The sequence below is a fragment of the Brienomyrus brachyistius genome, chromosome 8, assembly GCF_023856365.1.
Source record: "Brienomyrus brachyistius isolate T26 chromosome 8, BBRACH_0.4, whole genome shotgun sequence".
NCBI lineage: Eukaryota > Metazoa > Chordata > Actinopteri > Osteoglossiformes > Mormyridae > Brienomyrus > Brienomyrus brachyistius.
Window position 1 is genome coordinate 11,567,825 of NC_064540.1, and position 27,225 is coordinate 11,595,049.

General features: G+C 39.3%; 2 protein-coding genes across 3 annotated transcripts; one reads left to right on the plus strand and one right to left on the minus strand.

Annotated features, from left to right (window-relative positions):
- rtf2 (replication termination factor 2) lies at window positions 1-27,083 on the minus strand. The gene is made up of 9 exons (XM_049021808.1): window positions 26,874-27,083; window positions 26,204-26,298; window positions 25,959-26,052; window positions 25,672-25,811; window positions 24,124-24,202; window positions 2,500-2,613; window positions 2,284-2,341; window positions 667-738; window positions 1-575 (listed from the first exon to the last, which is right to left on the minus strand). Exons 1-9 carry the CDS (start codon window positions 26,940-26,942, stop codon window positions 391-393), a joined length of 906 nt encoding a protein of 301 aa, XP_048877765.1. The 5' UTR covers window positions 26,943-27,083; the 3' UTR covers window positions 1-390.
- On the plus strand, window positions 3,732-17,937 carry LOC125747069 (beta-1,3-galactosyl-O-glycosyl-glycoprotein beta-1,6-N-acetylglucosaminyltransferase 7-like). Of its 2 annotated transcripts, none has more exons than XM_049021805.1 (4): window positions 3,732-3,866; window positions 12,676-13,639; window positions 13,727-13,822; window positions 16,506-17,937. In XM_049021805.1, exons 2-4 carry the CDS (start codon window positions 12,700-12,702, stop codon window positions 16,754-16,756), a joined length of 1,287 nt encoding a protein of 428 aa, XP_048877762.1. In that variant the 5' UTR covers window positions 3,732-3,866; window positions 12,676-12,699; the 3' UTR covers window positions 16,757-17,937. The 2 variants fall into 2 exon arrangements, with proteins under 2 accessions (XP_048877762.1, XP_048877761.1); XM_049021804.1 differs by lacking the exon at window positions 3,732-3,866 and adding an exon at window positions 7,127-7,715.
- Window positions 27,084-27,225: the final 142 nt, after the last annotated feature.

Below are 27,225 nucleotides of genomic sequence, written 5' to 3' on the forward strand. Positions count from 1 at the left end.
TTTAATCCAGTAAATAAGATTTATTAATGAATTTTGTACACCAACCCAATGGTCAATACAGAAAAGCATTCACTAATCCAATGTCAGGAATCCAAACATAAAACAGTTAATAACCAATATTCTACCAAACTGTATGAAAACATGCAAAGTTTCTGAAAAACACAATACAATGACATTTTTACTTCTCAGCTTCATATATTAAATGCAATAGGAGGCATAAAATTCAGGATGTCAAAGCATAATTTTTAATGTTAAGTGACGTCACAAAAACGTTGTTTTGTAATACATTTGCTGACTTCTGGAAAGGTACTTAGGGCAACACTAACATTTAATTGTCGAAGGGTGACCCAGAAAATGTGCTATATCCTGGGAAATGAGAGAAAGCGCAGGTTAGAAATGGTACGGCGTGTGAGTCACCCAGTTAGACGTCTGCTCCTTTGTGCGCTTGGCTGAGCTATGACTGGTGAAGAGAGACTTGAAGACCTCAGACTTGTCTTCCATGGCTTGGATGGACCGTTTGCTTCCAGCTGAAGTTGCAGGTTTGACGCACTTGGAGGAGCCAGCGGGCTCAGCAGCTGTCAAAACCGCACGAGATATAGGTCACACATGATAGGGGTTGTACAGAACAATGGTTGGTTTTAATCACAAAGAAAACAAAACACTAACCTGAGCTACCTTCACCTTCCCCCTTCGCTAGTTTAATTTCTGCGGTGTTGGTTTTTGAGGAGCTTGCATTCTCTATTTCAAAAGCAGAAGCACATCACTCCACGAGTCAGTATTACAATACACAGGGCAAGCTAGAATACTGCTACTACTGACAAACCAAACTTACAATTCAAAATGCAAAGAACTGCAGTATGCGCGCATGCATATATATATATATATATGCATGCATGCATATATATATATATATATATGCATGCATGCATGCATATATATATATATATATATATATATATATATATATATATGCATGCATGCATGCATATATATATATATATATATATATATATATATATATATATATGCATGCATATATATGCATATATATATATATATATATATATATATATATGCATGCATATATATGCATATATATATATATATATATATATATATATATGCATGCATATATATGCATATATATATATATATATATATATATATATATATGCATGCATATATATGCATATATATATATATATATATATATATATATATGCATGCATATATATGCATATATATATATATATATATATATATGCATGCATATATATGCATATATATATATGTATATATATATGCATGCATATATATGCATATATATATATGTATATATATATGCATGCATATATATGCATATATATATATGTATATATATATATATATATATATATATATATATATATATATATATATATATATATATATATATATATATAAAAATCATAATATCAGCATAAACATTTCTTTTAATGAATTTGAAATATTCCTTAGTAAATATACTTCAATCTCTTCCAAATTCATACATCTGAGCCCATCACGAAATTAAAAACATGGAACCGATTATGGGGTATTTCGAATAGTTCCATAAATAAAGACAATACATTATTCTAGCCACCTTAGTAAAAATGGAATTCAGTATAAATTCTGAGGACACATTTGGGGACTGAAATTCATAGCATGCTATTTCATTTATGCAAAAACAAAAAAAAACTGGCAATCTCCCTTCAATCATCAACACCAACAAATGACCCATCTGTTTCTCCTGTTAAAAATCTGCAATGGATTCCATATAAGCTGCAACAAACTGTGTATGAAATAGCAGATGACTGACACACAGCCTCGGGACATTCCCTTGTGTTTATCTGGTCTCGTTTCAATAATAAACCTGCATACATTTAAACAAATGTTACTGTTAGGGTTATCTTCTTCTAAAAGATACGCTAGAAACCAACCAGTCTCTGAACACAGAACAACACAGACAGCTGCGATGACTTTTTACTTGCTGCAACGGAAGTCTGGTCTCGACCTTGAGGTGTCAGCCTCTCAGCCTGACACAGCCAACTTCAAAAGAGGAACTCCCCTCGCAGTGTCTTTTATTGAGGTACACAAACAGGATGTGCAAATGACATTCAACATTGTTTATCAGCATGTATGGGGTGGAAATATTCAAGCGACAGTTCTTAAGAAGGGTTGTTGATAAATTAAGATCAAGCTGCTGCAGGGTGTTATTTCTAGCAAAATGACAATAAAAAAAGTACATATTTCTCTAACATTTACCATTGGGATCCCCAGATATCGCACTGGCTGCACCATTCGTCTTCTTCGCTTTTGATTTCTGAAGCAGGAAAAAAGGAAATATTTTTGCTTATTTACAGAAAACTGATGTTCATAAAAATTAAGTGGGATGCAGTTTTTGTACATTTTACAAAAAAGCTACACAACAAAAGCGACAGAATGAAAGAGCAGTGCGTTTGTGCTTGTCCCCAAAAGCACCTTGTGAGATTTAGATTTCACTCTCTTCTCTTCCATTCTGGCCTTCAGTTTCACTACTTCATCCTCGCTCCCGTTCAGTATGATGATGTCACTGTCTTGGAACGGGTCACCACACTGCCAAAAAAAGAAAAACAATAACATTAAATTAACAGATTTTCTTTAAATGTGTAATGGATGAACCACAACGAGGTGTGCAGTCACAAAAATATAAATCACCAACTTGGTGTGACGCTGATTATTTTCATATAGCTGCACACCTCAGTGTGTTGATACTACAGCCAATGAACAAAAAGAACAATCTAGCCATTGCTAATTTCCTCTTAAAAATATAGGGATCAATTCTCCCATGTACTTTTGTCAAAAAAAAGCTCATAGCTGTGCACTCTTAAAGGGGGGGCTGTTCACCTCAAAACTGAGAAAAGATACTCAAGTAACTATAGAAGGGACAGACCAGAGTACACAAATTTTTGCAACTTCATACATGATGGTTTCTCAGAAGCATTGAAATAGAATGTCATTTCAGAGACGCACACTTAGAATTGAAAATTTTAAAGATCCAGAAATATGGGTAGACTAGCTTTATTTTCCATGCTATGTAAATAATCGTAAGTCTTAGCGCACTCTCACCTGTGTGAACATCTTTCCAATAAAGATTTAAATAAGAAGTAATTAACATTACAAATAAGTAAACAAACAGCAAAAATTAGGAAACTACAAATTATGTATTGGACACACTGTGCAACCATTTCTGGTACATTTAGATTCCATTATCTATTCCATTAGATTCCATGTCAATTATGTGCAGTACACATTTTGTAAAAAATTTTAAATATGCAAATAGAAATCCCACAGAAAAATGGTTTACAGTATTGAATAGAAATTAAAATTTCTTTTCACAGAAACAAACCAAACTCCATAAAAAAAAACACAATTACGACGTAATATAATTGTAGTATAGTGTAACGTTAAAACATTCACCGCTACCACTCCAGAGGGATAATGTTCATAGATTATAGTCAAAGTATCTTGCAGTATCTATCCTGTGAGTTTGGTTCTCCTGCACGAAAAAAAAAAAATCTCCAGACCTACTGAATGTATAACAGCGAGGAAATCTCTGTAGTGATTTATACAAAGGCGGCTCATAGTCTAACACTACCAACATATACTGCTAACTAATGTCACAGCTCAGCCGAGGAAGTCACCAGTGATGATTATATCCAGTCACATTGTCACGAGCACAGCAGCACTATCTTTTGCGCAATGATATGGTTGGCATGTGGAATTCGGTAGAAAGAAAACAGTTCCTACATTAAACTGCTCACTACAACATCTGTGGATTTTCTTCAGTAACCAGGTCATGATTTCCGGTAAGAAACTGCTGTTGAATTTTTCAAATGTATTTTCTGGTGCACTTTATCCACAACAGAAAGAATGTCATTCGCTCCCATGAGAAATTTACAAAACAAGGGGTGACAGTTCTGCCCATCAAGCTCGTTTGGGGAGAACTTAACTAATAGCTCAGAGTTGTTAAAATCTTATCTAGCTCTGATTTAAAGGAACCCAGGACTTTAGCTTGCACTACACTAGCAGGAAGACTATTCCATACTGTAACTACATGCTGTGTAAAGTAGTAGTTCCTGAAATTCGTTTTAAAATGTTCTCCTGCCAATTTCCATTTATGGTCACGAGTTCTAGTATTTAAACTAATATTGAAGTAGCCATTTGGCTGAACAGCATCCACACCTTTTAGAATCTTATATACCTGGACAGATTCAGCTCAGCTAACCTCTCTTCATAAGACATTCCTCTTGATTATTGCTGGTATTATTGAATTCTAAACATTCAGTTTAGTCCATGCTACTAATACTAACATTTATACCATATCTAGTTCCTAGGCATATTTTCTTATTTACAAGCTTGTTTGGAATGAAGAGTGAAACAGGCTGAAAGATTCGTTCTGAAACACAATGTGGGTCATTCTCATTGACATAGCGCATAAATATTCGCTACTCTTCTTAATTAGTTTGATGAAAAACTGACATACTGTCTAAAATGTTGATGCACTGATACCATTTTTGCATGCCAAGTATGAGTCATAAAAACCTGTAATGCCAGGTTAGCATTTCCATTCATTGCACTGTTCATAGCACACAGTATTTATTTTTTGAGATTTGTTTAGCTTGTTACAATCTAAATATAAGATGAGCATTTAATAAAATGCATAAGAGACCATTTCCAACCAAATATAAACACAACTTTGCATTATAATTTGCCTTGAGAGGGCACAAAGGGCACTCATTAATGTGTCATTATGGCATGAAAAGATATTTAGTCAGTGACTGTTTATTTTCTATGAGGGAACAAGACTGAAAACTGGAAATATGGTTCTACTGGGCCATGCTACACAATCACAACCCACTTATTTTTTTTTTTTTATAACTCAGACTTCTCATTTCTCCTTTTCTGTTAATAATAAAGAAGTTCGGATGTGTTTCTTTAGAGCAGACAGAGCACAGAGCGTGACACTTGGAGGTGAGGTTATTTTTCCCACAGTGCAGGGCTTGACATTCGTGACAGAATCTATTGATTTGTGTCTAATTTTAATAATTCCCGACAATTCAGCATACATAATGCTGGACATTAACACGCTTAAATTACCATATTAGTGAAGATGGATAACAGTAAAAACAGAGAGAGAAATTTCACTTTATACTGTAACCATTCCAGCAAGTGTTTACGAATAAAAAATTTTTTTTACTGCATACAGCGGGACTACAGAATCGCCCTACAATGTGACATGACACCACACCTCTAACCCCAATATACCCTCCCCCAATGTTGATATGAAGCCTACAGCCCTTCTCCGAGGTATATCTCTAACTGTGCACCAGGACCTAATCAGCAATGTTGTAAAAGCCAGTTACATTTACTGCTTGTGGGTTGTCTCCAGACATTTTCTCTGTTGTTGCGGCCTTTCTCTGCTAGCATTAGCAAATTCCGTGTACTTTGTACTATAGTGCGTATTTAGATGTTTGATCAAATTGCTGGTTTCAATGACATGCTGTCCCTTACTCCTCTTGACACTCTAGCAGAACAGAGCTTACGTCTGCTTCACTTGTCGTTGTCGCTTATCCTAAAATATGCCCAAACTCCTGACATCCTTCACGTATACTGCCCAATTTGCCAATTCCAGTGTTCATTGCATTTATCCTTCTGAAATGTTTCTGGTTGATAAATCTCTTGCTAGATGCCAAAATCTGATTGGACAGGTAAAAAAAAAAAAAAAAAAAAAAAGGCAACGCCGCAGATCTGAATTTTAGTGGTATCGTTTTTTGGCATTGGACAATTCTGTCGAGTTGAGTATATGAGCACGGTACTGGCCTGATGCCCGATGCCGGTATCGGTGCATCCCGAGAAGAAATGAACGTACATCTTACTATGCTAATTAATTGTCTGTTGTGGGTTATTTGCAGTAAAACATTTTAAATCCAGCTTTGTGTCATTTGATCTTTAAAATGCAAGTGTCTATTTGGGAAAAATGGTTTAGAGAGCATTAAATCAGAGATGTGATTTTAATATTCCTAATAAGTTCAGGTAATGTCAATTGCTCTACACAAATTCAAACAGTATTTCACTGCAACTTTTTTGTCATAGGATTCTCATGATCGTGAGAATGTGTGGAGTAACAGAGCAGGCCACCGCCATGCTTTCATTAAAAAAATATAGGGGTTACTCCGGATTTCAATTGAGTTCACAATGTAAATGGGAAAAGTCCATGTTTCACCTTTCGCTTGTTGTTAAAACTCATTTTCCTGCTTGATTAATTAAATTATATTTCTTGCACGGCCGTACCTTCTTTATCGGGTTAAATGCAGTGGACGTGTCCACGCAGCTAAGGGGAGAATACACGCAAATCAAAGATGCAGAGTTTTTCTGACTTAAGTGCTTGACGGGAGAATCGACCCCCTAGTCCCTATAAAGACAGAACGTCTGGTCGTTCTACTGAAGCGGCAAGTCCGTTACATTACCATTGAAACTGTCAACAGAGGCGCTTCCATTTTGAAAATTATGCTGTCAAGAATGACTGCTTATCTATCAATGAAAAGTCACACAGGACTTTATATTAACAGGCTTAATAAAACATTAAAATGCATGAATAGAGAACGGTTATTAGGCTGCCAGAACTATCTGCACAGTTACAAGTGCCATCCACTTACAAAATAGTATTTACCAAAGCTGTGTTATAAAGGTGATTAATAACTCAGCAATTCATATTTCAGAGTTGTGACTGGTTGGGATAAAGTAACGGGTCTCCACCTGAATCAAGGGTTTTTACGAGCGGAAAAAGAACTGACTTTTACTCACTGTCCTATCTACAGATTTTCAAACAGAGACGACCCTGGATGGGATACTAGTCCATTGCAAACACACCACACACACCTAAACCACACATCACTGGACTCACTATCCAGAGGAAATACACACTAACTGGTTTATGTTGGTAAATAAAGTAAAACCTTAATTTCAAAAAGTCATTGTCATTGTCGTATTACAATAAAAAAATTACTGTACAGATCATAAAAAAACAGTAAACAGCAAAGCTACCTTCATACTTACACAGCTAAAGAAAATTAATTTAGGCTGACAAAGTCCAAAACAGTAAAAGGTCAAGTGACAGAACGTTGTAATTTAATTAACTTGGGTATATTTGGCAAATTGTAAGGGATTACAAGGAACACAAGCATTTGAATACCTTCGACTCAAACCATCAGCCTGTCTGCAAATGGCAGACAGGAAGTAGAACTCGGAAGCGCGTATTGCTGTACCATGTGTACTTCACATCACGTCACACTCCTGATACCGCAGGGTGACCTCTTCCCCACGTGCGCCATTTGTACTTGAGAAAAACTCTGTACAGTAGGTCACAAACACTTAAGCTCCCCGATTGGACACAGTCTTATCCTGAGACAGCAGGCGCGATCGCCCCTGCCAGGAAGGCATGAGTGTAGATAATATGCAGTCCGAGAGCTGAGGGAGGGACTCAGGCGTGGCGAGAAGCAACCTGGTTACCAAGCATGAAAAACGCTCAGTCTCCAAGGAGAAGGTGCAGCTGACGCAGCTCTCCATCGCTGACACACATTGCAACCCACATTCGCCTAGAAGAGCGAGGGTGTGCTGCGAAGCGGCGTGGGAACGCAGGACGGAGCGCCGAGCAGGTATGGCTGCAGACACGCGCGCCTGATGCTACATTCTGCCATGCTGCTTTGCTCTCCTAGTCCTTTCAAAGCCATCTCTTTAGAGAGAGGCTACAATAGGAACAAGCAAGAATCTGCTACAAACTCAGGACCAATTCATTTACGAAAGATTTAAGAACCTAAATGACTGCTAAAACATTCATGTTAGTAATCAAACTGTAAATTATATTAAAATAAGTTACAAATTTATGGTTCAAAAGGTATTCATTCTCAGAGAAGTAATTCTAAAAGAAACCAAGAGAAAATGCCCTACTGTGTTTTTAGAGATTATCCAAGACAGCACTGTCAGAAACTATATCATCAGAATTCATTTTAAAAATAAATCTAAAAAGGGCTGAAAAGTTGACCACTAAGCATACAGTTGTAGTGTTAATGGGACACATGCATTCAAACACTGCATTTTAAATTAAAGCATTTCACACATTCTTAACAAACACGACCATGATGAAAGCAGGTCACACATGGAAAGCAATATGCTTCCACCCTCAGGTAAACCTTTTTCCCAGGGGTGCAATTATTCCAAAACCCCTGGGAAGGGCTCCACATATACAGCCGTTTCTGCTAAGTGCCCTTTAGCAGGTATCAATACCGAGAGTTAAAGCGCAGATATTTGCATAGTTTTGCGGTATACATTTCATAATGGAATATTTTGGATGTCCTGGAATTTGCATGTCTGGGCATGCAATTTTAAAAGCAAAAATGGAACTCCATCTAAAACTGAAGGTCTATACTCCTATTATTCAAATCACGGTCCTCATGCACTGCTGGTTTTCCAGCCTTCCTTTACCTGTGAACCAGGTGTGAAGCCACTGACCAATCAGAATCAGTAATTATTTAACTACCTGGGAGAACTGAGAACAAGGCCTGGATTTGGAATTGAGGTCCTGATTTGAAGAGCCCTGGTCTATACAGTAGTCTAATCACAGGCATGCTTACACATTCCTCTTCATTCACCCATACATTCATCCATGAAATATATCTAGGGCATGGCTTAGGAGTTGTTGGAGTTGTATCAGGGCATGACGCAAATACGAGTCCCAGAGCACTATTTATATATAATGACCCTATACATCTTATATATTTAAAAGAAAGGCTGAGCATCATGCGTAATAATTTGTAATGCAAGTTTCCGAGTAACAAATCTTTTGATTTCACATTGCACCGAATTTTCTTTCGCTATCAAATGTTTGCTTTACAGACAAACTAGTGTTATTAGGCAGTACTGCAGCCTTCTTTATTGTAAGGGATTTGTTTTATTCAGAAACTCTTCAGATATCTTATTCAGATATTCTTCACTGTCTCGCCTTAAGGTCTGCAATCAAATTTGTTGTGTTGAAATGTTTCAGTAGATCCTCCTTATACAATGATAGCAAAGCAATGTTTGCAAAATGCATTTCTAACTGCATTTTCACCAACATTAAAATAATTCCACATAGCAGACATTTTCTGTTCGGTAGGCAGGTGTGCAAAGCAATATGTCATTATTTTAAAGGGAAATATAGGAATTAAAACAGAGGTTCATTTTTAGCCAACACTTACTGTATGGGCTGATACCATCGGTGCAGTTGTAGTTTCGGGTTCTAGTTTGTAGCGATCATGAATGTTTTTTAAGATTAAGGACAAATGAATAACATCACTGGCAAGTCAATGTCTCTACAGTGCTGTGTGCCACGGTGCGCTAATTCACCCAAGTACAACTCGGAGATGCATCTTCATCGTTTTCAGTCAATCCTGTGATACGGGACCAGAGGCTCATTCAAATCCATGTGGAGAACTTCAGTCAGGGCTGGGCGATTTGCCTTAAAAATGATACATCAATATTAAAGATTTCATGGTATAATGACATAATAATGATAACTGCAGCAACAAACAAACTCATACCTTGATGAAATTTGTGTAAGAGAACGCACCATAACTTCATTATGAAATAAAACAAGAGTTTCACAATACTCACGATATTCAAATTGATATGACTGTTCATAACACAATGTTTTAGCGATATATCACCCAGTCTTAACTTCAATCCCACTAAATATACGTGCCTCTGTAATAGGCATATCCAAACAGATGATTTAGTAGTTACAGCCTTATTTGCTGAATAATAAACCTATTGGAAATGTCAACCCATTGACTGTACTTTATTCCATTGCAATTTCTCACATCTTAATTACTTTCACAACGCAGACTTTCAAATTATTGTCTGTCCCTTGGTGTAAAAACCTCATAACTACCATATGTAAATGCATAATGCTGCATAGCAGTACTCGGGTTCTAATCTAAGGAGGCTCAACTGTAAGTGCGTGGAATGTCTCGACTCTCCAGCATGTTGGAGGAGCTTCGTAAACTCCGCATTTCAGTGGCGGAACTCTCTGAGGTACACAGGCCGGGGAGTGGCCAGATCTCTGTAGGTGGGTACACCTATTATTGGTCTGGTTGCCATGATGGCTGCCATACTCAGGGAGTAGCTGTTGCTGTGGAGGATCGACTCCTCCCAATGGTGGCCGATGTCACTCCTTTCAACAAGCACATTATGAGACTCAGACTAAGGCACTCGCTGGGTGTCTTTTCTGTTCTCAATGAATGTTCCGACCGCGGTGCGCAACGTCTCCATGAGGGAGACATTTTATACGTAACTTTGCTTGGTTGTTGATTAGTGCTCACAAGGAAACACTCCTCTAGTTCTGGATGACTTCAATGCGACCACTGGCACTAACAGCACTGGTTATGAGGCGCATGTGGATTCTCCCACAGAACTGCAGGGTCTACAGCAGTGCCCAGTTTGTGAATTCTGGGTACAGTCTTGTTGTTGCTACTCAGATTCAGCTTAGATCCAGTAGGTTGCAACCTACAAGAAGAATGAGGCCGGACCTGGCCAGACTCCACGATCAAGCTGTTTCTAATGAGTCAGCCCATAGATTGTGTGAGGAACCTGCAGAGTTTGGTGCAACTGTCAATTCTAATGTGATGTGGGAGACCTTCCATGACAAGACCCGGAAAGGTTGTTGAGGGTTGTGTTGGTTTGGCTGGTGTTCCCAGAAGGAAGCATTTCATCTTGCAGGGCACCCTGGATATTATCAAGAGGAATCGTAGCGCAAAGCGTGATAGCATCTCCGGTATGTACCAGAAATTGAGGAAGGCTGTGAGGGATCTGAGAGCAGATAAGGTGTTTGTTAGAGGAATTTATGAGCAAGTGGCATGCCATCTATAGTCTAGTGAGACAAGTCCTGCTAACAAACTGAAGCATTACACGCATCTGAATCTGCTCTTTGGAGTCTCGCAGTAAAGACAGGTGATGGTCCTTACAGATGACACTACCATTGTGACCCACAGGGTTAGCTTCTTTGAGCAACTTTTTAAAACTGATCCTCTATCTAGGATGTGGGACATCACTGGGTCCCCAGTTCGAGGCTGATCTGACCGATAAGCTGTGAACCACCCAATCTCACTGAGATTGCACAGGTGGTGAATAAGTCGAGGGTAGGGAAGACCGTGGTATCTGCAGTGAACTTCTCCAGGCTGGTGCTAAGGCTGTCCTCCTGGCATTGCAGGTAATCTTTGCTTTCATCTCAACTTACTGGAAAATGGGATATGTTGTCCCTACCTGGAAAGGGTGATCATGTCTCCAGTGACTCTTCCTATTAAATCATTAGACGGATTGGGAGAGCATGGGGGGGTTCATGAGGTGACTGAAAAGGGATGTGTGGTGCTCCCAATACATTTCTAAGAGGACAAATGTTTTTAGAGTCCCAGTGCTTCGTTTTGCTGTATGGCTGTGAGACTTGGACACTATCCAGTGACCTGAGACAAAGACTGGACTCCTTTGGTACTGCGTCTCTTCATAGAGTCCTTGGGTACCACTGGTTTGTTTTGTGTCAAACGAGCGGTTGCTTAGGGAGTCCCAAATGAGGCACATCACCTGCACTGTGAGGGAGCGTCAGTTGCAGCACTATCGCCATGTGGCGTGATTCCCTGAGGGTGATCCAGGTGTTTCATCATGTGGTGGGTATGACGATGTGCTGTACCAGTGCACGCTCCCCAATTTTCCAGGAAAGCACGGTGTTTCTAACAAAGGCTTATCTTCATTGGAAAAGGAAGCCCTTTTCTCACTTACTCCTTTGTGATCGTAATATAAATTAAAGAGAAAGTCCTTAAACCAATAATCATAAAAAGTTGACCCTAGCTGTATAGACTCTGCATTTTTAGTTATGAGATGAAAATAAAGGGCTTTGGGGAACAAATAGGTAAGTAAATAATGTGTGTGCATTGTAATCAGACCATAGTGCAAACAGACACAGATGTCAAATTATTATAAAGGGCGGAAATAGAACATAAACAACATGCAAAATAACGCAATGTGGGGGGGGGGGGGGGGGGGACAGATGCAAGTCACTCGCTGTTTAGGGACCTGATGGCATGGGTCGTGCAGGTGGTGTATTTTCCAGATGGCAGGGATGGTGAAGCGGGCATGAGCTGGGTGACTGGCATCCCAGAATGGGACTCGGCCCTCTTCTGCCAGGAGGAAAGGTTGACTGATTGTAGGTGTGCTGATCTGTGCCAATCTTTAAAGCTGTCCAGACAATCCTTTGTAGTAACTTGAGGAGCTCAATGGTTCGGAGGATCCAGTCAAGATACTGTCAGTGGTGCACTGGCAGACATTTACCAGGGTTTGATTCCCAAGGGCACAGATATCAAAATGTTCATGTTATACTCTAATCCGAGGTGGGCAATCTTACGGGCAATGGGTCGGTGTGTATGCAGCTTTTTGGGGTAACCTTTAGATCAGCTGTGTAAACCCAGGTGTCAGGACTCTTCAGCCAATCAGCCCTCTAATTAGTCATTTAATTAGGGCGCTCCAGTGAAAAGCTGCATACCCAACAGCCCTTTCTGGATAAGATTGCCCACCACTGCCCTTGTTTAACAGGTGCTGTCCTTCCTGCTGGAAATTATGTTGTGTCCCAGGAGAACGAAGCACTGTTTCCTGTTGAGCCTAGGCATCTGTACTGCAGTCTACATTTACCTGAAAGCCAATATACAGCTATATTTCACTGCTCACCCCAAGTCGGAGAGCAGTAGGCCTTTCCCTCAGTACTGCAGGCCATTCATGCCCAGACAGGGGGCACCATGGCAGATGAGAGACTGCCTCTCTGAAAACTATTTCACCACAAAGAAGCCAAACTGCTCCCGAATAGCTGAGGAACTCCACTTTATCACAGCTCCCTTGAGTCGAGAGGAAGAGGAGTACCCTCTGGCCTTCATCATCACCATCCACAAGGAGCTGGAGTTGTTCATGCGCCTCCTAAGGGCGATTTACGCCCCCCAGAACGTCTACTGCATCCACGTTGACGGCAAAGCCTCACAGCAGTATATAACCATTGTCCGTCAGCTGGCCAGCTGCTTTCCTAATGTGTTTCTCGCAACCACAAGAGAGAAGGTGACCTATGCAGGCTTTTCACGCCTCAAGGCGGACCTCAACTGCATGGAGGATCTGGCCAGATCCTCGATACCCTGGAAGAAAGTAATAAACCTATGTGGCCAGGACTTCCCAGTGATGTCCAATCTGGAATTGGTGCGGTATCTACAGAGTAAGCCGTGGAATGGGACCAACATGACTCCAGGCGTCAAACAGCCGTCGCCCATGAAGTACAGAACACAGATACAATATGAGGAGATTAACCACTCCTACATGGCCCCTAAGGGCAAGACGTACACAAAGGGGTCACCTCCACACAACTTGGACATCTACTTTGGGACAGCCTATTACGCTCTGACACGGCCATTTGTGGACTTTGTGCTGCGGAGTACAGTGGCTAAGGACCTACTGGAGTGGTCCAGAGATACCTACAGCCCTGATGAGCATTACTGGGTAACACTAAACCACCTAAAAGGCATGCTAATACCTCTGTGCTCCATTTCATGATGCCAAACGTATTTATTTACTTTCTAAATATAATAAATAAAATTTGTACATGCAGATGTACCAGGGAGCCATACAAGAGGAAAATGGGAAGGTAACATTCGTGCAATAAAATGGAAAGACCAAGAGGGAACAACACACAAAGGGTGTAAAGGTACTGTATGCATCATAAAAATTCTAATAACTGCAGTAAGCTGTGCTTCACTTGCAATGTTGTTGCAGTGTTTCACATTGACAAGAGACAGATTATTATACAGTAGAAATCATTGATAGTGATCATGTCTGACCTCGTGAAATCGATCAGAATAAGCGGATAACTGATTTTTTTCCTTTGCCTTTTTTTCCTGAAGATTACCATCTGACTGACATTTGTATTATGAAGCTGACAATTTCGCTATTTACTGAATTTTAGTGACACTCTCAAAATACAGTACAGCTGTTTTGAGGACTTCTCAAATCAGAAAAAGTTGGGACAGTAAGGAAAGTGCATACAAATAAAAAAAAAAAAGTCAGCGATTCTGAAATTTACTTTGACTTTTGCCTTGTATTGCAGACAGTATGAAAGTCAGATATTTCATTTTTTTCTGATCAACTTCATTTCATTTTTTAACATACATCCTTCCCTGCATTTCAGACCTGCAGCTAGTATTGAGAAAAAAAAACAATGATGTGATTTCAAACAAGTGATGTCTACAGATAATTGCGATCATGGTTTGATACAGAAGCCGCATCCACGAAAGGTTGAGTGTTTGAGGAGTAAAGATGGCCACAGGACCTCAACGATGTTCCTCAAAGAATGATTGGAGGGCATTTGCACATTTCTCCCTTTACAGTGCATATTGTCACTAAATAATTCAAGAAATCTGAAGGAATTTCAGTGCGCAAAGGGTAAGGGGGCGGAGACTTTAGCTGAACACCCATGATCTCAGACCCCTCAGATGACACTTTACCAAGGACTGTTACAAATCAATAGCTGATAACCACATGGGCAAGGGATTACTTTTGCAAATTTTTATCAATAGTGACGTACGTTTACAAATGCCACTTAAAACATTACTGCACAAAAAAGAAGCCTTATATTAACCAAGTCCCAAAGCAGCATCGACTTCTCTAGGCTCAGAGGCATCTGGGACAGACCATTACACAGCGGAAATGCATACTGTGAAATGCATGCCGTGTTCGCCGGACCAAGACCTGTTACATCCGGAGTTGTGTCAGTGCCTTTGGCAAAGAATTTATACCTCTGACGGCACAACTAATTCAGAAAAGCACATTGAGATTTTAGAGCAACATGTTGCTGCCATCAAGATGACATCTTTTCCAGGGACATCCATGCATTTTTGCAGACAATGCAAAACCACATTCTGCATGCTTTACAAAGGCATGGCTGCAGAGGAGTGTGCGGATACTGGACTGGCCTGCCTGCTGTCCTGACCTGTCTCCAACAGAGAATGTGTGGAGAAATTTGAAACGGAAAATGCAGGAACGAGATGCGTTTGCAGGAAAAATGGGACAAAATAAACGCTTCATCGCTTGGTATCCTCTGTGCCAAAACATCTTGGCATAGAAATATTATAAAGTGGTGAATGCTTTACCATCCCAACATTTTTTGGTATGCGTTTCAGGTCTGAAATGCAGGGAAAGATGTATATTAACCACAGTGTGCATGCACTGTAGTGGTGCTGTGTGAAGTGTGGCGAATGAGGCAAAAACCACACTACTGGTATCAATAATTGTGAAAATTAGTATCTAATCATATTAATTTTTAATATCGATTAGTATCCGAGAATCGATTTTTGACAACCCCAGTGTCATTTTCAACTCCAGCGTCAGCTGTATCTTTCGTCTGATCTTTTGCGGTACATTTTTAGTACAGTTTCCAGCTGCGCCACTTGCCGAACGTCGTGTAGGCCATTTAAACCGGTATTGCGATAAGAAAAATTCATATCATAATAATAAAAACGGTATGAACCAGTATACTAGCCAACACTATGACCACATGTCATATCCTGGATTCATACTGCCTGGATGAAATAAAAGTTAATTTTGTTTTGTAAACCAGACGCAATATACAGTACTATACGTTAGTAGCGCAAATATAGACCACAGCATTTCTTAATTTTTAACAGACCTGAAAATAAACTGTAGACTATCAATGCCAGAGGTAGCAGAACTTGAAATCAAACATTCATAAAATTTTTTGCAATAACAAAAAAAAAAATCTTTGCTTCGTGGAAAAGTCATTTCACAATCTTGTATACGTTTGTCCTTGAGTGAAAATAACTTTCCCATCATGATTTCTATGCAGACAGCATTACTCTCAGAGAGCTAGTTGGAAGCTCACATGTTACTGCAAGGCAAAGGAGGCTAAACAAAGTCAAGCGTGTTAAAAAAAAAAAAAAAAAAAAAAAACTACAGTATAAGATTTATACAGTCCCAAGCTTTTTGATCCATATAAGCAGTTGATTACCGTGGCCATGATCACTATAAACGGTTTCCACTGTACATAAAATCTGACAAGACAGAAACACTGACAAAGGTAAGTGTTAACTAATGCTAAGAAAAATATGGCGTGCATTACAAGTTAACAGAGAATTAAACTAAAAGCCCTCAAACAGCTTCACCACAGCACACTGACAAACATGACGTAAACTGTACCAAAACAAAACCAACATGCTTCTAATTTAAGTCATGCAGTGACATGAAATTATGCTTACATGGATGTGTTACAGTTAGGTTTTTCTTAGAAACATACACAAACGGCACGAAAACAGCCAAACAAACTTGTGACAGCACTGAATTTGATTTGTTCATCTTCTCATCGTTCTGGTTTACAGGGCAGTACGTTCGAGACATCTGTGTATTTGGATTAGCAGATCTGCCGTGGGTCACTGCCAAGAACAGCATGTTCGCTAACAAGTTTGAAAGACGGCTCTTCCCAGAGGCAGTAGACTGCTTGGAACTGTGGCACCGACAGAAAGTTCTGCAGCAAGCAGATGTACTCATCCAACCAGAATGGCACCTTGCGACAAGCAAAGTCTCAAATCAAACTCTCACTGAACCAGCCACTGTGGACGGAAGAGGATGAAGAACAATTACCAGTTACTGACTTTTTTTTTACCAAATCCCAAAAATAGATTTTTAAATACTGCCTTTGCAGGGTTCAAAATATGACATATGACTAACTGTATTGTCAGAAATATGTAAATCTATGCTGACAGAAGGGTTGTGCGATATCACATCGCAATGTAATAGTGACTATATGGCACATGCGCAATGATTATCATGGCTTTAGATAACGGGCAAAACATTTGCCTGGACACTGGCATTTTGGCACTATACGGACATCTACTTACGCCCACAATTTGCTAAGCAGATTAGGGGCACACCTAAAATATTAAGGAGACGTGTATTATGACACCCAAAAGTTAGTAATCTGTATAAATGCGACGTATCCTTATGTTCAGTAAATGTGTCGGACTATAAAGTGCAGAAAAAATACCGCTGGAATGGCAAGAAGACAGAGAATGAAGGATGCATGCATGTAGCATCCAACTAAAATATGATACAGTGGTGAGAGAAAGCCAGTCCATCATGGATCAATGAAATTGACTTTCTGTATTTTTTTGGCTTCGACAAAAGTAAAACATGCATAGCCCATTGGACGCATCATAACGGAAAAGACCTCCGTACATACAAGGCACCACTTCTGCTGATGTCATCAAGAGATCAAACAATACAGATCAACGGAGTAAACCACTGTTACCTACCACAGCTGGGGAACACCACAGCTATTTAAGAGTCTCATAACAGCATCAGGTTCCACTGTCCAAACTAGGCCATTCGTACATATGTATATTTGAAATATTTGTTTTTAAATAACGTGACTTGCTTTCTATCTAGTTTAAGTTTCCAGCCAGGTTTTGCATTGCTTAGCATTCTGCAGTGGGGACAAGGATTTGGCCCTAATTGCATGTCACCACTGGCAAAAAAGGCAGAGCAGAGCGTTAGCATGCTCCTATAAGTCAAAGCAGACTGCAGTCTAGTGAGACAAAGGTTATTTAACAGTACGTTCAGATGGAGCATGTCCCTCGTTTAAGCTCGCACGAGATAGTATAATGAGGTATGAAGACTGAGATGTACCCAATTGCACTGATGTCATAATCTGGAGATTCATAAGTGAACCTTTCCATCTTAGCTGATCCAGTATAATAGCTTATCCATTGTTACCTTGGCTATTGTTCCTAATGGTACTGGGGGGGGGGGATTGCTGGTACATAGATTCTTTAAAAGCCAAAAAATAAGCCTGTATATGTTATGCTTTACGATTTTTAGCCCGTTGGAGCACATCATTACAGGGATGTAGCCTGCACAATATGCGATGTTGCATGTGATGCACGTGCAGTTGTCACGTTGCAAGGACAATGATAGTGAGTTGGATGGAAACCATCATTAACTTATGCTAAAACATTTTTACACTGTCATAGGAAAATGTAAGAAAACCTGTGGGCAAGAACGTCACCCATATAGCATAGAATTAATAAGAGTGGTTCACTGTCCTCCTATGACCGTAAAATTCTGGGAAGTTGCAATTGTTCAACACCAGTACTCAGTTTGGAGCACCTCCAACTCCACCAAGCAGATATACATCTTAGGTGGTCGAGGTATTGAACTATTATGTTTGTGCATGGACTAGCCACGCTGAAACTCTAATGCGTCCTCTAATGTGTCCATGATTCACCCAGATCATTATGCCAAGGTTGAGTTGTGCAACGTGTCTTTCTAGAATTACTTAAACATATAACTTGTTTGTGGGATGCTTATCTTGTTCTAGGACGCTTGTCTTGTTTTCAGAGAAGGGAAAGCACTGCCCAAGGACAGTTCTATTGTTTTCCATGGGATTAAAGAAAAGAGTTTAATATATCCAGCTGCACATAGTCTCACTTCACTCAGATGAGAACCGGAGGACCAAAAGCCCACTGTCTGAAGGGAGGGATGAGCCTGGCCAGCTCATTCCCAGCCCACATGCACACAGTCGTCTTAGCGCACAATTTAGTACAAAGGAAGAGGGAGAACTCGGTACTGACAGGAGCTCAGCCATGAGATAGAGCACCCATCACCCGACACTTCTGTTAAATCATGTGTTGGTCTCCTGCCAGGACTGAAAAGGGCTCCCCGGTCTAAAAGTGAAGGTGGGTGATGATGGGTGCATTTTCCTTGGTTATAAATGTGAAGTGCGTCCACCCAACTGAGGCTTTCGCTCTTTGTTTAGACCCTCATCCACTATGCTGTCTTCATTCCACCACATTGCTAACTGAGATGGCAAATTTCAAATCAATGTTTTTGCATTTAAGTAATTGCTAAAGAAATAGCTCTAAATGTAAGTCAAACAGAAACTGAGACCTAAACCAAAAATCACATTTACTAGACCGCACTGAACAGGAGTGTGACACCCACAGAAAAGCACTTTTTTTTTTGTTTTGAGAAAAATTTGTGCTCAGAATGTAACAGCCGGGTATATGTCACCTGTACTTTTAATAAACCATCCACAACAGTCTTTGGCTACTTTAGCTTCTACAAAGCTTTTCAGATGGTATCACAAGCACACAAGGCTCCAAAACAGCAGTGACTAGAAAACCATTTACAGATGAAAGATAAGACTTGTGCTCTTGCCAACCAAGTATTGATTTAGGAGATAATTTAGAGAATTCTCATGAGAAATGCACATTTTTGCACCTTTGTCAGATTACATATATTAAAAGCCTATTTTGAAAACAAACTCACCACATTAACCTATTATTTAACAGATAAAGTTAAGGCCTAGAATTTTTTTTTTAACCTTTTTCACACAACAGGATTATTTCCTCGATGTGCGCCCTGCGATGGGTTGGCGACCCATCCTGTGTTATTCCCTGCCTTGCACTTGTAGGTTCAGAGATGGGTTCCAGGTCTCTGTGACCCTGCATAGGACAAGCAGGTATAGAAGATGGATGGATGGAATGACCTGGCAGTGAAGGCTCCATGTTTTATTCATTAAGCTGCACCAGGGATCCTTTCATCACTGCCTTGAAAGACAGAGGAATTCCAGAGGAGATCTTAAATAAAATGTTGCAAGACAAGTAATGCACAATGACATAGGGTTGACTTTGAGTGCGACGCCTAAAAAGCTGAAGCCTCTCTAACCTTCTTCTTAAATGAAAAACAATAAAGCTCATTCTTAAGCAAGGTTTAAAGTTAGTTCAGCTTGTGTCAAATCAATGCTCGTCAATTTTCTACCCTATTGTGATTTCAAACCTGATAAGCAACAGCATGTCATAGGCGGTGTTTAATATACTAAATATTAAGCAATAAGTTTATCCATAAAATTTGGTTATCAAAAGAAAACGGTATTGAAAAACAATGCGTTTCTCTGCTTCCGCACTTGTATAGTTACTGTAATGCGGACCTATACATACATTTATATATAAAAGCAAACAGGCTTAAGACGAAAAGCAGAATTACCCATTTCAAATGTGCTGATGAAGAATAGGAAAGAAAGTGACACATGCTATAAACATACAAATTATGTTCTCATAGGACAAAAACATGGTTGCTTGTTCCTCTAATAGATGACAGAGGCAACTGCAAAGCTACTATGGAGTTGACAACAGCAGCATCTGTTATCTGTTTTACATCATTTAGCAGCTTTGCCTTTTAGCATACATGGGGGGCAGGGACAGAGGTGGGCACAGGAATTAAAAAGACCTTTGTTGATCTTGTTGCCATGATACCAAAGTGTATTTTCCATCCAGTTAAGCAGCATGTTTAGGCAAGTACATATCTGTATAACATAGAATGTGCTGATTTTTATAAGGTTCATACCGTTTCCCCAAAGCTGAATTTCATTGAACATCTATTCTAAAAAAGATCAATTCTTGTTTCAGGTCAGGTGACACATCCACCAAGCAGTCATGCAAACCAAACAAATTTACCATCGGTCATTAAAAGGCCGCTTGTCTACAGTGTTCAGAATACAGAACCCGATAAGAGGTCTATAAAACAAAGTTTGCCTTTACATGCATTTTTTTTTTACTTACACAAAGAACAGGTTTTGGGTAAATTGCCCCAGGTTGTTCTGCTATATTTATTTTCAGGTTAAATATTAAATATTAAGAAGTTCTGCTTTTATCTGAAAAGGGGGCCTGCTTTATTTCTGTGTGGACCTGGCAGTGTTTGCTCACTTTCCATGCCAGGTCAGATAAGTTAAATATCGGCAGGAGAAATCAGGAAATACTCCCTCAACTGCAACAAAAAAACAATGCAAAAACAAAAGTGCAGAAACTCCAGAGTCTGGTCAAAATTTGAAGTGAAAGTTTAATTTCAAATTAAAGAATGTGAAAATTAAACTGCACAATAAACTGATAACCCTAAAGGATAACCCCAAACACACTAATCCTGCCTCAACGGGACAGACATCTGGTGAGCTGCTCCGCTATCGGTGTTTTCACCCCAAAGCCATTCATTCTCTGACGACAGAATGACAAGCTATAGTGCAGAAAGGCAACTAGGCGAAGCAGATTACATGGGTCATGATACAAACTCAGTGCAATAACAGTACCAGAATCAGCAGGAAGGAGTCTTGCCTTCAACTTCCTACAACAACCTCCTGCTTTCCCTTAACGATCCAACACAGATCATCACTGCTCTGATCCAGAGGCTCCTAATGGCTGTTCATACACATATCAACTAATGTACTGGAGAGTAAACACAGACAGGGAGGAATGAGAGACACACCAGAGCAAAACAAAAGGTGTTTTTAGCTCCACAGATATTTACATTAAAAAAAAATATGTATATCCCAGCCTGTCATACTCACTTCCACAAATACACCACCAGCACCTGACTGTTTTAGCGAATGATATGCTATACAGATGGTCAGAATTACAGTGAAAGGGACATGGATTGTAGGTAAGCTCCAAAATATTAGTGCCATGACCACGAAAACACCAAGCACCATCCCCTCTATACTGTAGTTTTATTTCCCTAAGTTTTTCCATGTACAATAATACACAATTAACTAATAGATACTGCTTATTCTTTAACAATAAAAAACAGACATACTAAATAAATGCAGCAGTTACTGTAGTAACAATCATAGTGTACAACTATACGATGAACCTAAAGGTAGCATGTCCGGGTCCCCCTACAAAGGATATATTGTTTCAAATGCATTCTGCAATGATGATAAAAATTGCTAATGTTCTCACAGAACCCTCCTTTTGAGGTAGAAGCATGATCCTCATTTTAAAGGTACAAGCCTTCAACAAAGTGAAACAAGTATTGAAAATTCAGACATTTTAAACAATGTTTTATAGCAGAATGATCCAAGTAACAATGATTCCTCGCCTTTGTCCCCATCAGCTTCCCTGCGAGCCGCCGCTGACTGAATGGTTTGATTTTAGCTGTGGATTCTGGGAGTCTGTGCAATGTCATGACCGAAGCGCTCACACTGTTTACAACCAGGAAGGAACACTCTCTGTTTCTGGGTTCTAGACTGTGACCATTTATTGGGAGCATGCCAGTTAAAATCTGTGCAAGTATATAATAAGCATCAGGGTATTTGGCTCTGACACAGATACTGCGTTAATGCTCGACTAAGTACATTTACATGCACTGATGATAAAACCTACGAAACAATCCCTTTAGCTGTGGTGTATACATGCTCCAAAAGGAAGCGATCTATAAATGATTATTTAACTAAACAAAATGAGAAGAAAGAGGAGGAGGCTGGTGGAATGAGAACCAAAGAGACCCCGAGACAGACTAGTGTTGATGAGAGTTAGGTTATTAAAGTTAATATTGAGATTAAAATATTTTGAAAAAAACTGTTACCATATCAAGTCTTGAGTCACTGTCAATTTTTCATTAATACAAAAACTAGGTTATGCAAATTATGAGCACTATTCACCAGCATGCAAGGTCACTGATTAACACTATGCTGCAGCAGAAAATAAAAAGAGCTATCACTAGATAAGTTAGTGTGGAGCCCCGTCTCCATGACAAATCTTTAATAAAGCCCTAATTTTAACCTGGTGTAAAAGTACATCGATATAAACGGTACTGTGTCATCATATATCTTGTTTTGAAAATATATCAATAACAAGGTCAAATTCTTTTTCTATGCTTTCCAAATAAATTATATCCCCCCCCCCCCCCCCAAGCTCACTGTGGCCTGCTAGTGGGCCGTGCCCCTTGGATGAGAACTACTGTTTTAGATAATACTGCGGTAAAATAACTGAAATTGGTTTAGCTGAATTTGCAGCAAAACAGCACATGTTATTATCTATAATCACTTCCCACAATATCCTGGTCAAATCAAATAACCTACTAGAATTGGATTCAAAAAACGGTTTTCAAGCTGTGTCTGACAATTATGACTTTGGGCTTATGTTCAACTTTAACAGAACTGTGCCACATTGACTAATGTAATGCAAATTGTGGTTCCATAAAGTCACCGACAGATTAGCATTCATATTTAGACTCTTACCCTGAAAAAAGATTCTTCATAAGTAACGAGGCTGCCAGAAAAATCAGACTGAATCAGGTAAGATTTCTGAGAGAAGCTAGTCTCAATGACAGAGTCCCAACAAAAATACTGTGAGCTTTTTCTGTACACTGGTGTTCTAGAACCCTGGAACAATATACCAGTCCTATCTTCTTGCATTCTGTACAATTAAATTCCTGCTTATTCAATCCAATATACACTAATCAAATCAGGGTTTATTGTTTTATGACAGCATCCATAACTGAACACAATACTACTATTTATATTGCAATTAATGCAATTATGATCAAAGTTATGTTTTATTCCAGAATCAAAATGATCTGTTCAACATAAAGATTTGCAAAACTTCTGAGAATAAACTGTGTTTATGTTTTAGCTACACAAAGCGGGATTAGCTGCCCTCTACCAGAGCAAAATGCAAACACACAGCCATCAAGTACGCTTAAGAACTTACCTTTTATTTTCACACAAGGGATGCTCAATATTAAATTAACAAGTGTGATCTACAGGCTTTTGTAAGCTCACCTTATGACATTTCAGTAAAAAGCTCCACAACTGATGATTTTGCTGAGAATACTTTAGGTATTATCATACATATTGAAAGAACAGAATACAACCAACCACTACCACATGGCAGACTCATTAAAAGGCAGTCAAAGAGTTGTCAAAAATTGCAATTTCAATGTATTATTCAGATTGAAGAGAAAAACGTCATTATCTAAATACTGCAAAGAGCAATACATATCCTGAAAAACATGTTCGTTAAGGGGTCAATTTATTCAAAATCTCTTCCATTTTACTTAATGTGCTTGTTTTCTTTTATGTTCCATAAAATCGGAATAACCTTTGAGAGATCAGTTATGGCAACATGCTTTAAAAACTAGAGTGTTCCTGCCTATTGACAGCTTTACCTTGTGACAAATCTCAGTCTTGACTTCTCTGAGGGCACGATCTGAAAATACACAGCCACAGGTCTGCAGGTAGCAGAATCTGAAAGAAAAGAAAAAAAAGTCAGTAAGTGCAGCACTAGCATTCACAAGGCTGACCAATTAAACCAGTTCATGATTGTACCAGACATTTTTGAATAATGATCCTCTGCATTAAAATATTTAAAATATCTTGGGTTAGTATCAGGGAAAAATGTGTAAAGCTGGCCTTGGTTTCTGTGCATCAGTCACTCCCAGACAGAGCACAGGAAGCCAAACTGACTGGCTATGTCAATGACGCTCGATGTTCTTGCGCCCTCTGCAGTGTCGGCACACGACAGCTATACGATGTGGGGCAGAAATTGAGCCACTTCGTTTGACAGTATTAATGTATTAAAAATATATTAATTTATGCTTATCGACATTGTTCTATTCCATTACGATTTCAAACCTGAAAATAAGTGGGCAGTGGAGGCTTAATGGTTAGGGAAGCACACTTGTAATTGAAAGATTGCTGGTTTGAATCCCCGACCAGCAAGGCACCACTGAGGTACCCTGAGCAAGGTACCACCCCCAAGCACTGCCCTCTGCTATGTCGCTATGTCACATATGGGTTAAACGCAGGGGACACATTTTGTTGATGTGTGCTGTGGTGTGATGTGTCAACAATGACCACTGATCACCTAAAAAGAAAAAAATCTCCAATGACATGATGTTACTGTAATATACTAAAACATTATTCTATCAGTTTGTCCTTGAAATTATTCAGGTAATAGAAGAAAATGGTATTCAGTATTTCACTGCCTTTCTCTGCTTCTATACTTGTATAGATATTTATATAGCACTGTTTAAACCACTGGGTTTACAAAATGCTTTACAGACCTTTAAAAGAAAGGAATAAAAATAAGAATCACAAAAAGCATAACAATAAGCACAGGAAAAAAATAGTCACTTGTAAAATCATTCTGAAATATCAAATTTTATAGTCTGGCCTAATGGTTAGGGATGCACACTTGTAATTGAAAGTGTGCCGATTCGAATCCCTGAGAACCAAAGTACTACTGAGGTAGTACAAGCAAGGTACGGACCCCAAGGACTGCTCCCCATGAGCTGAATGAGCTGCCCCCTGCTGCTATTGTTCATTAGCTAAATAAAAATGCATTGCTTTTTGGACTGACTGATACTTCGGAAATAGGTTACCTCTAACAGCCAGACACCGAGCAGCAAGTGGGTGGGATCTGTGCAGCTCAAACCATGACAGCCAGTCAAAAATCGTCTGACTTTTATTTTGGGGTATTATTGGCTGGATTCGCCTGACTCAATCGAAATGCCGCACCATTCAGGACAGGAAGAAATCTAAAGTGTCTTTCTCTGTTGGTGCACTAGTAATACAGATCTATAGTTGTAAAGCGGCTTCTGAATTATGTGCAAACATGAAGATGCAAATTTGTGATTTTGAAAACACAAGTGTGCAAAACATTTCTGTAAATACAAACTTTGTTTTTACAGAGTCTCCCAGAGTATTTCACTTACTTCTGCTTGCCATTCATTTCAATGCCCACAACGGGGCAGATAAACTTGGCACAGTGAAGATCTTCGTAACGATCTCCCTTGGAGTTGGACCGCTCTCCCTCCCATGCTGGATTATCTGTCAGATTTAGTTCCTTGACGTCCTGCTCAGAGGGAAAAATATGCTCTTGAGCTACTTTTCCTTGTGCATCTCAGCTGTCCATAACATAGAAGGTTTGCCCACAACTCCTCTTAGACTCCATTCTGCCAGAAACAACACGTAACTAGGCGAAAGACAAAACGTAACCAACCTTAATCCCACGAATGTGCGCTACCACTTCAGAATTTGGCCTCTCTGCAGACTTGTCTAATAAGTATTCAATGACAGCATCTTTGTTGTAGAGTCTGCAGCCACAGCGGTGAGGAAAAAACACAAACCTCATAAAACTGCTGTCTTCATAGGTTACAAATTAAAAAAAAAAATCACAAATAAAAAACAATTTGTAACAATTTCACATCACTTTCACATTCATTCAGAATGCTAAATAGACATTACCTTCCCAGCTCACAAGCAACAATTGGGCGACAGAGCTTCTCTTGACTCAAAGCACAGTAACTCCAACGTGCTACTAGCTCTGCATTTTTGTCAACCTACAATAAAAGAGGGAAACGCATCAAATTAGACTAAAAGCATAAATTAGATTCTCCCATAAATATCCCCTTTGGGAGAAGGAGATACACACAGACACAAATTGGGTATGTGTATAAATTACAACTCCCTAATGCAGTCAAAATCATGATTATACTTTCACACAAAGTCTGCTTAAGAGGCTAAGCGTCTTGCTGTTTTGAGATGCGTTTCCTTACAATGGCTGCAAACGACGTAAACTAATTGTCCGCAAGCTAACACACTCTCTCTCTTATGAGTTTCGGGGTTATTTGATAAATCCGAGAAACGTGGCTAATTGTCGTGCCTCGGCCTTTTCGTAGCTAAATAAAGGCCTGATTATTAGCTACCTAGCATTAGCCGTTCAAGAAACAGGATTAAAAGAGTTACTAGACATTTTAACACAGCAAAACATGCAATAAACTGCAATACAACTTCCAACCAATAATTTCGCGCAGAAATTTAACGTTCTAAATCATTTTATAATATTCATAGGGCTAGCCCAGGTTAGCGTAAGTTCTGCGGGATATTACATACTGACGTTACACCAGCTACAAACCTTTTCAACCTTCTTGGGGCCTTTTACTAACTCGTGTCTTTTAGGAATCGTGCCACCGTCACATCCCATTGTACAAATTTAATATGAAATAAAATATAACCCACGTAAATTGCTGTAAAATTAAAAACGGCAGCGCAGTGCTCAAACAACAGCGCCCGAAGACGAATTTGTACACAAACAAGGAATTCCAATCAAGAGGGTCTTCTAGTGGTACGATGTTGCCCCCTAGCAGGAGGCGGAATTCATTACAAAGGCGTATCTGTTGTACATGTAGAGATATTTATTCTTGCCACTGGAGAGCAGTATTTACACGGTGCGATAGCAAAACGTTAATCATATGTAGGCGCAATTT

Excerpts from the sequence above, each read along its gene's own strand:
- LOC125747069 (XM_049021805.1), top strand. The coding sequence starts at position 12,700 with ATGTTGTGTCCCAGGAGAACGAAGCACTGTTTCCTGTTGAGCCTAGGC. Across the intron at positions 13,640-13,726 it reads AACACTAAACCACCTAAAAG|ATGTACCAGGGAGCCATACA; the intron begins GCATGCTAATAC and ends TTGTACATGCAG. Across the intron at positions 13,823-16,505 it reads AACACACAAAGGGTGTAAAG|GGCAGTACGTTCGAGACATC; the intron begins GTACTGTATGCA and ends TCTGGTTTACAG.
- rtf2 (XM_049021808.1), bottom strand. The coding sequence starts at position 26,942 with ATGGGATGTGACGGTGGCACGATTCCTAAAAGACACGAGTTAGTAAAA. Across the intron at positions 739-2,283 it reads GATATCTGGGGATCCCAATG|AGAATGCAAGCTCCTCAAAA; the intron begins GTAAATGTTAGA and ends CTTTTGAAATAG. Across the intron at positions 576-666 it reads GGAAGGTGAAGGTAGCTCAG|CTGCTGAGCCCGCTGGCTCC; the intron begins GTTAGTGTTTTG and ends CGGTTTTGACAG.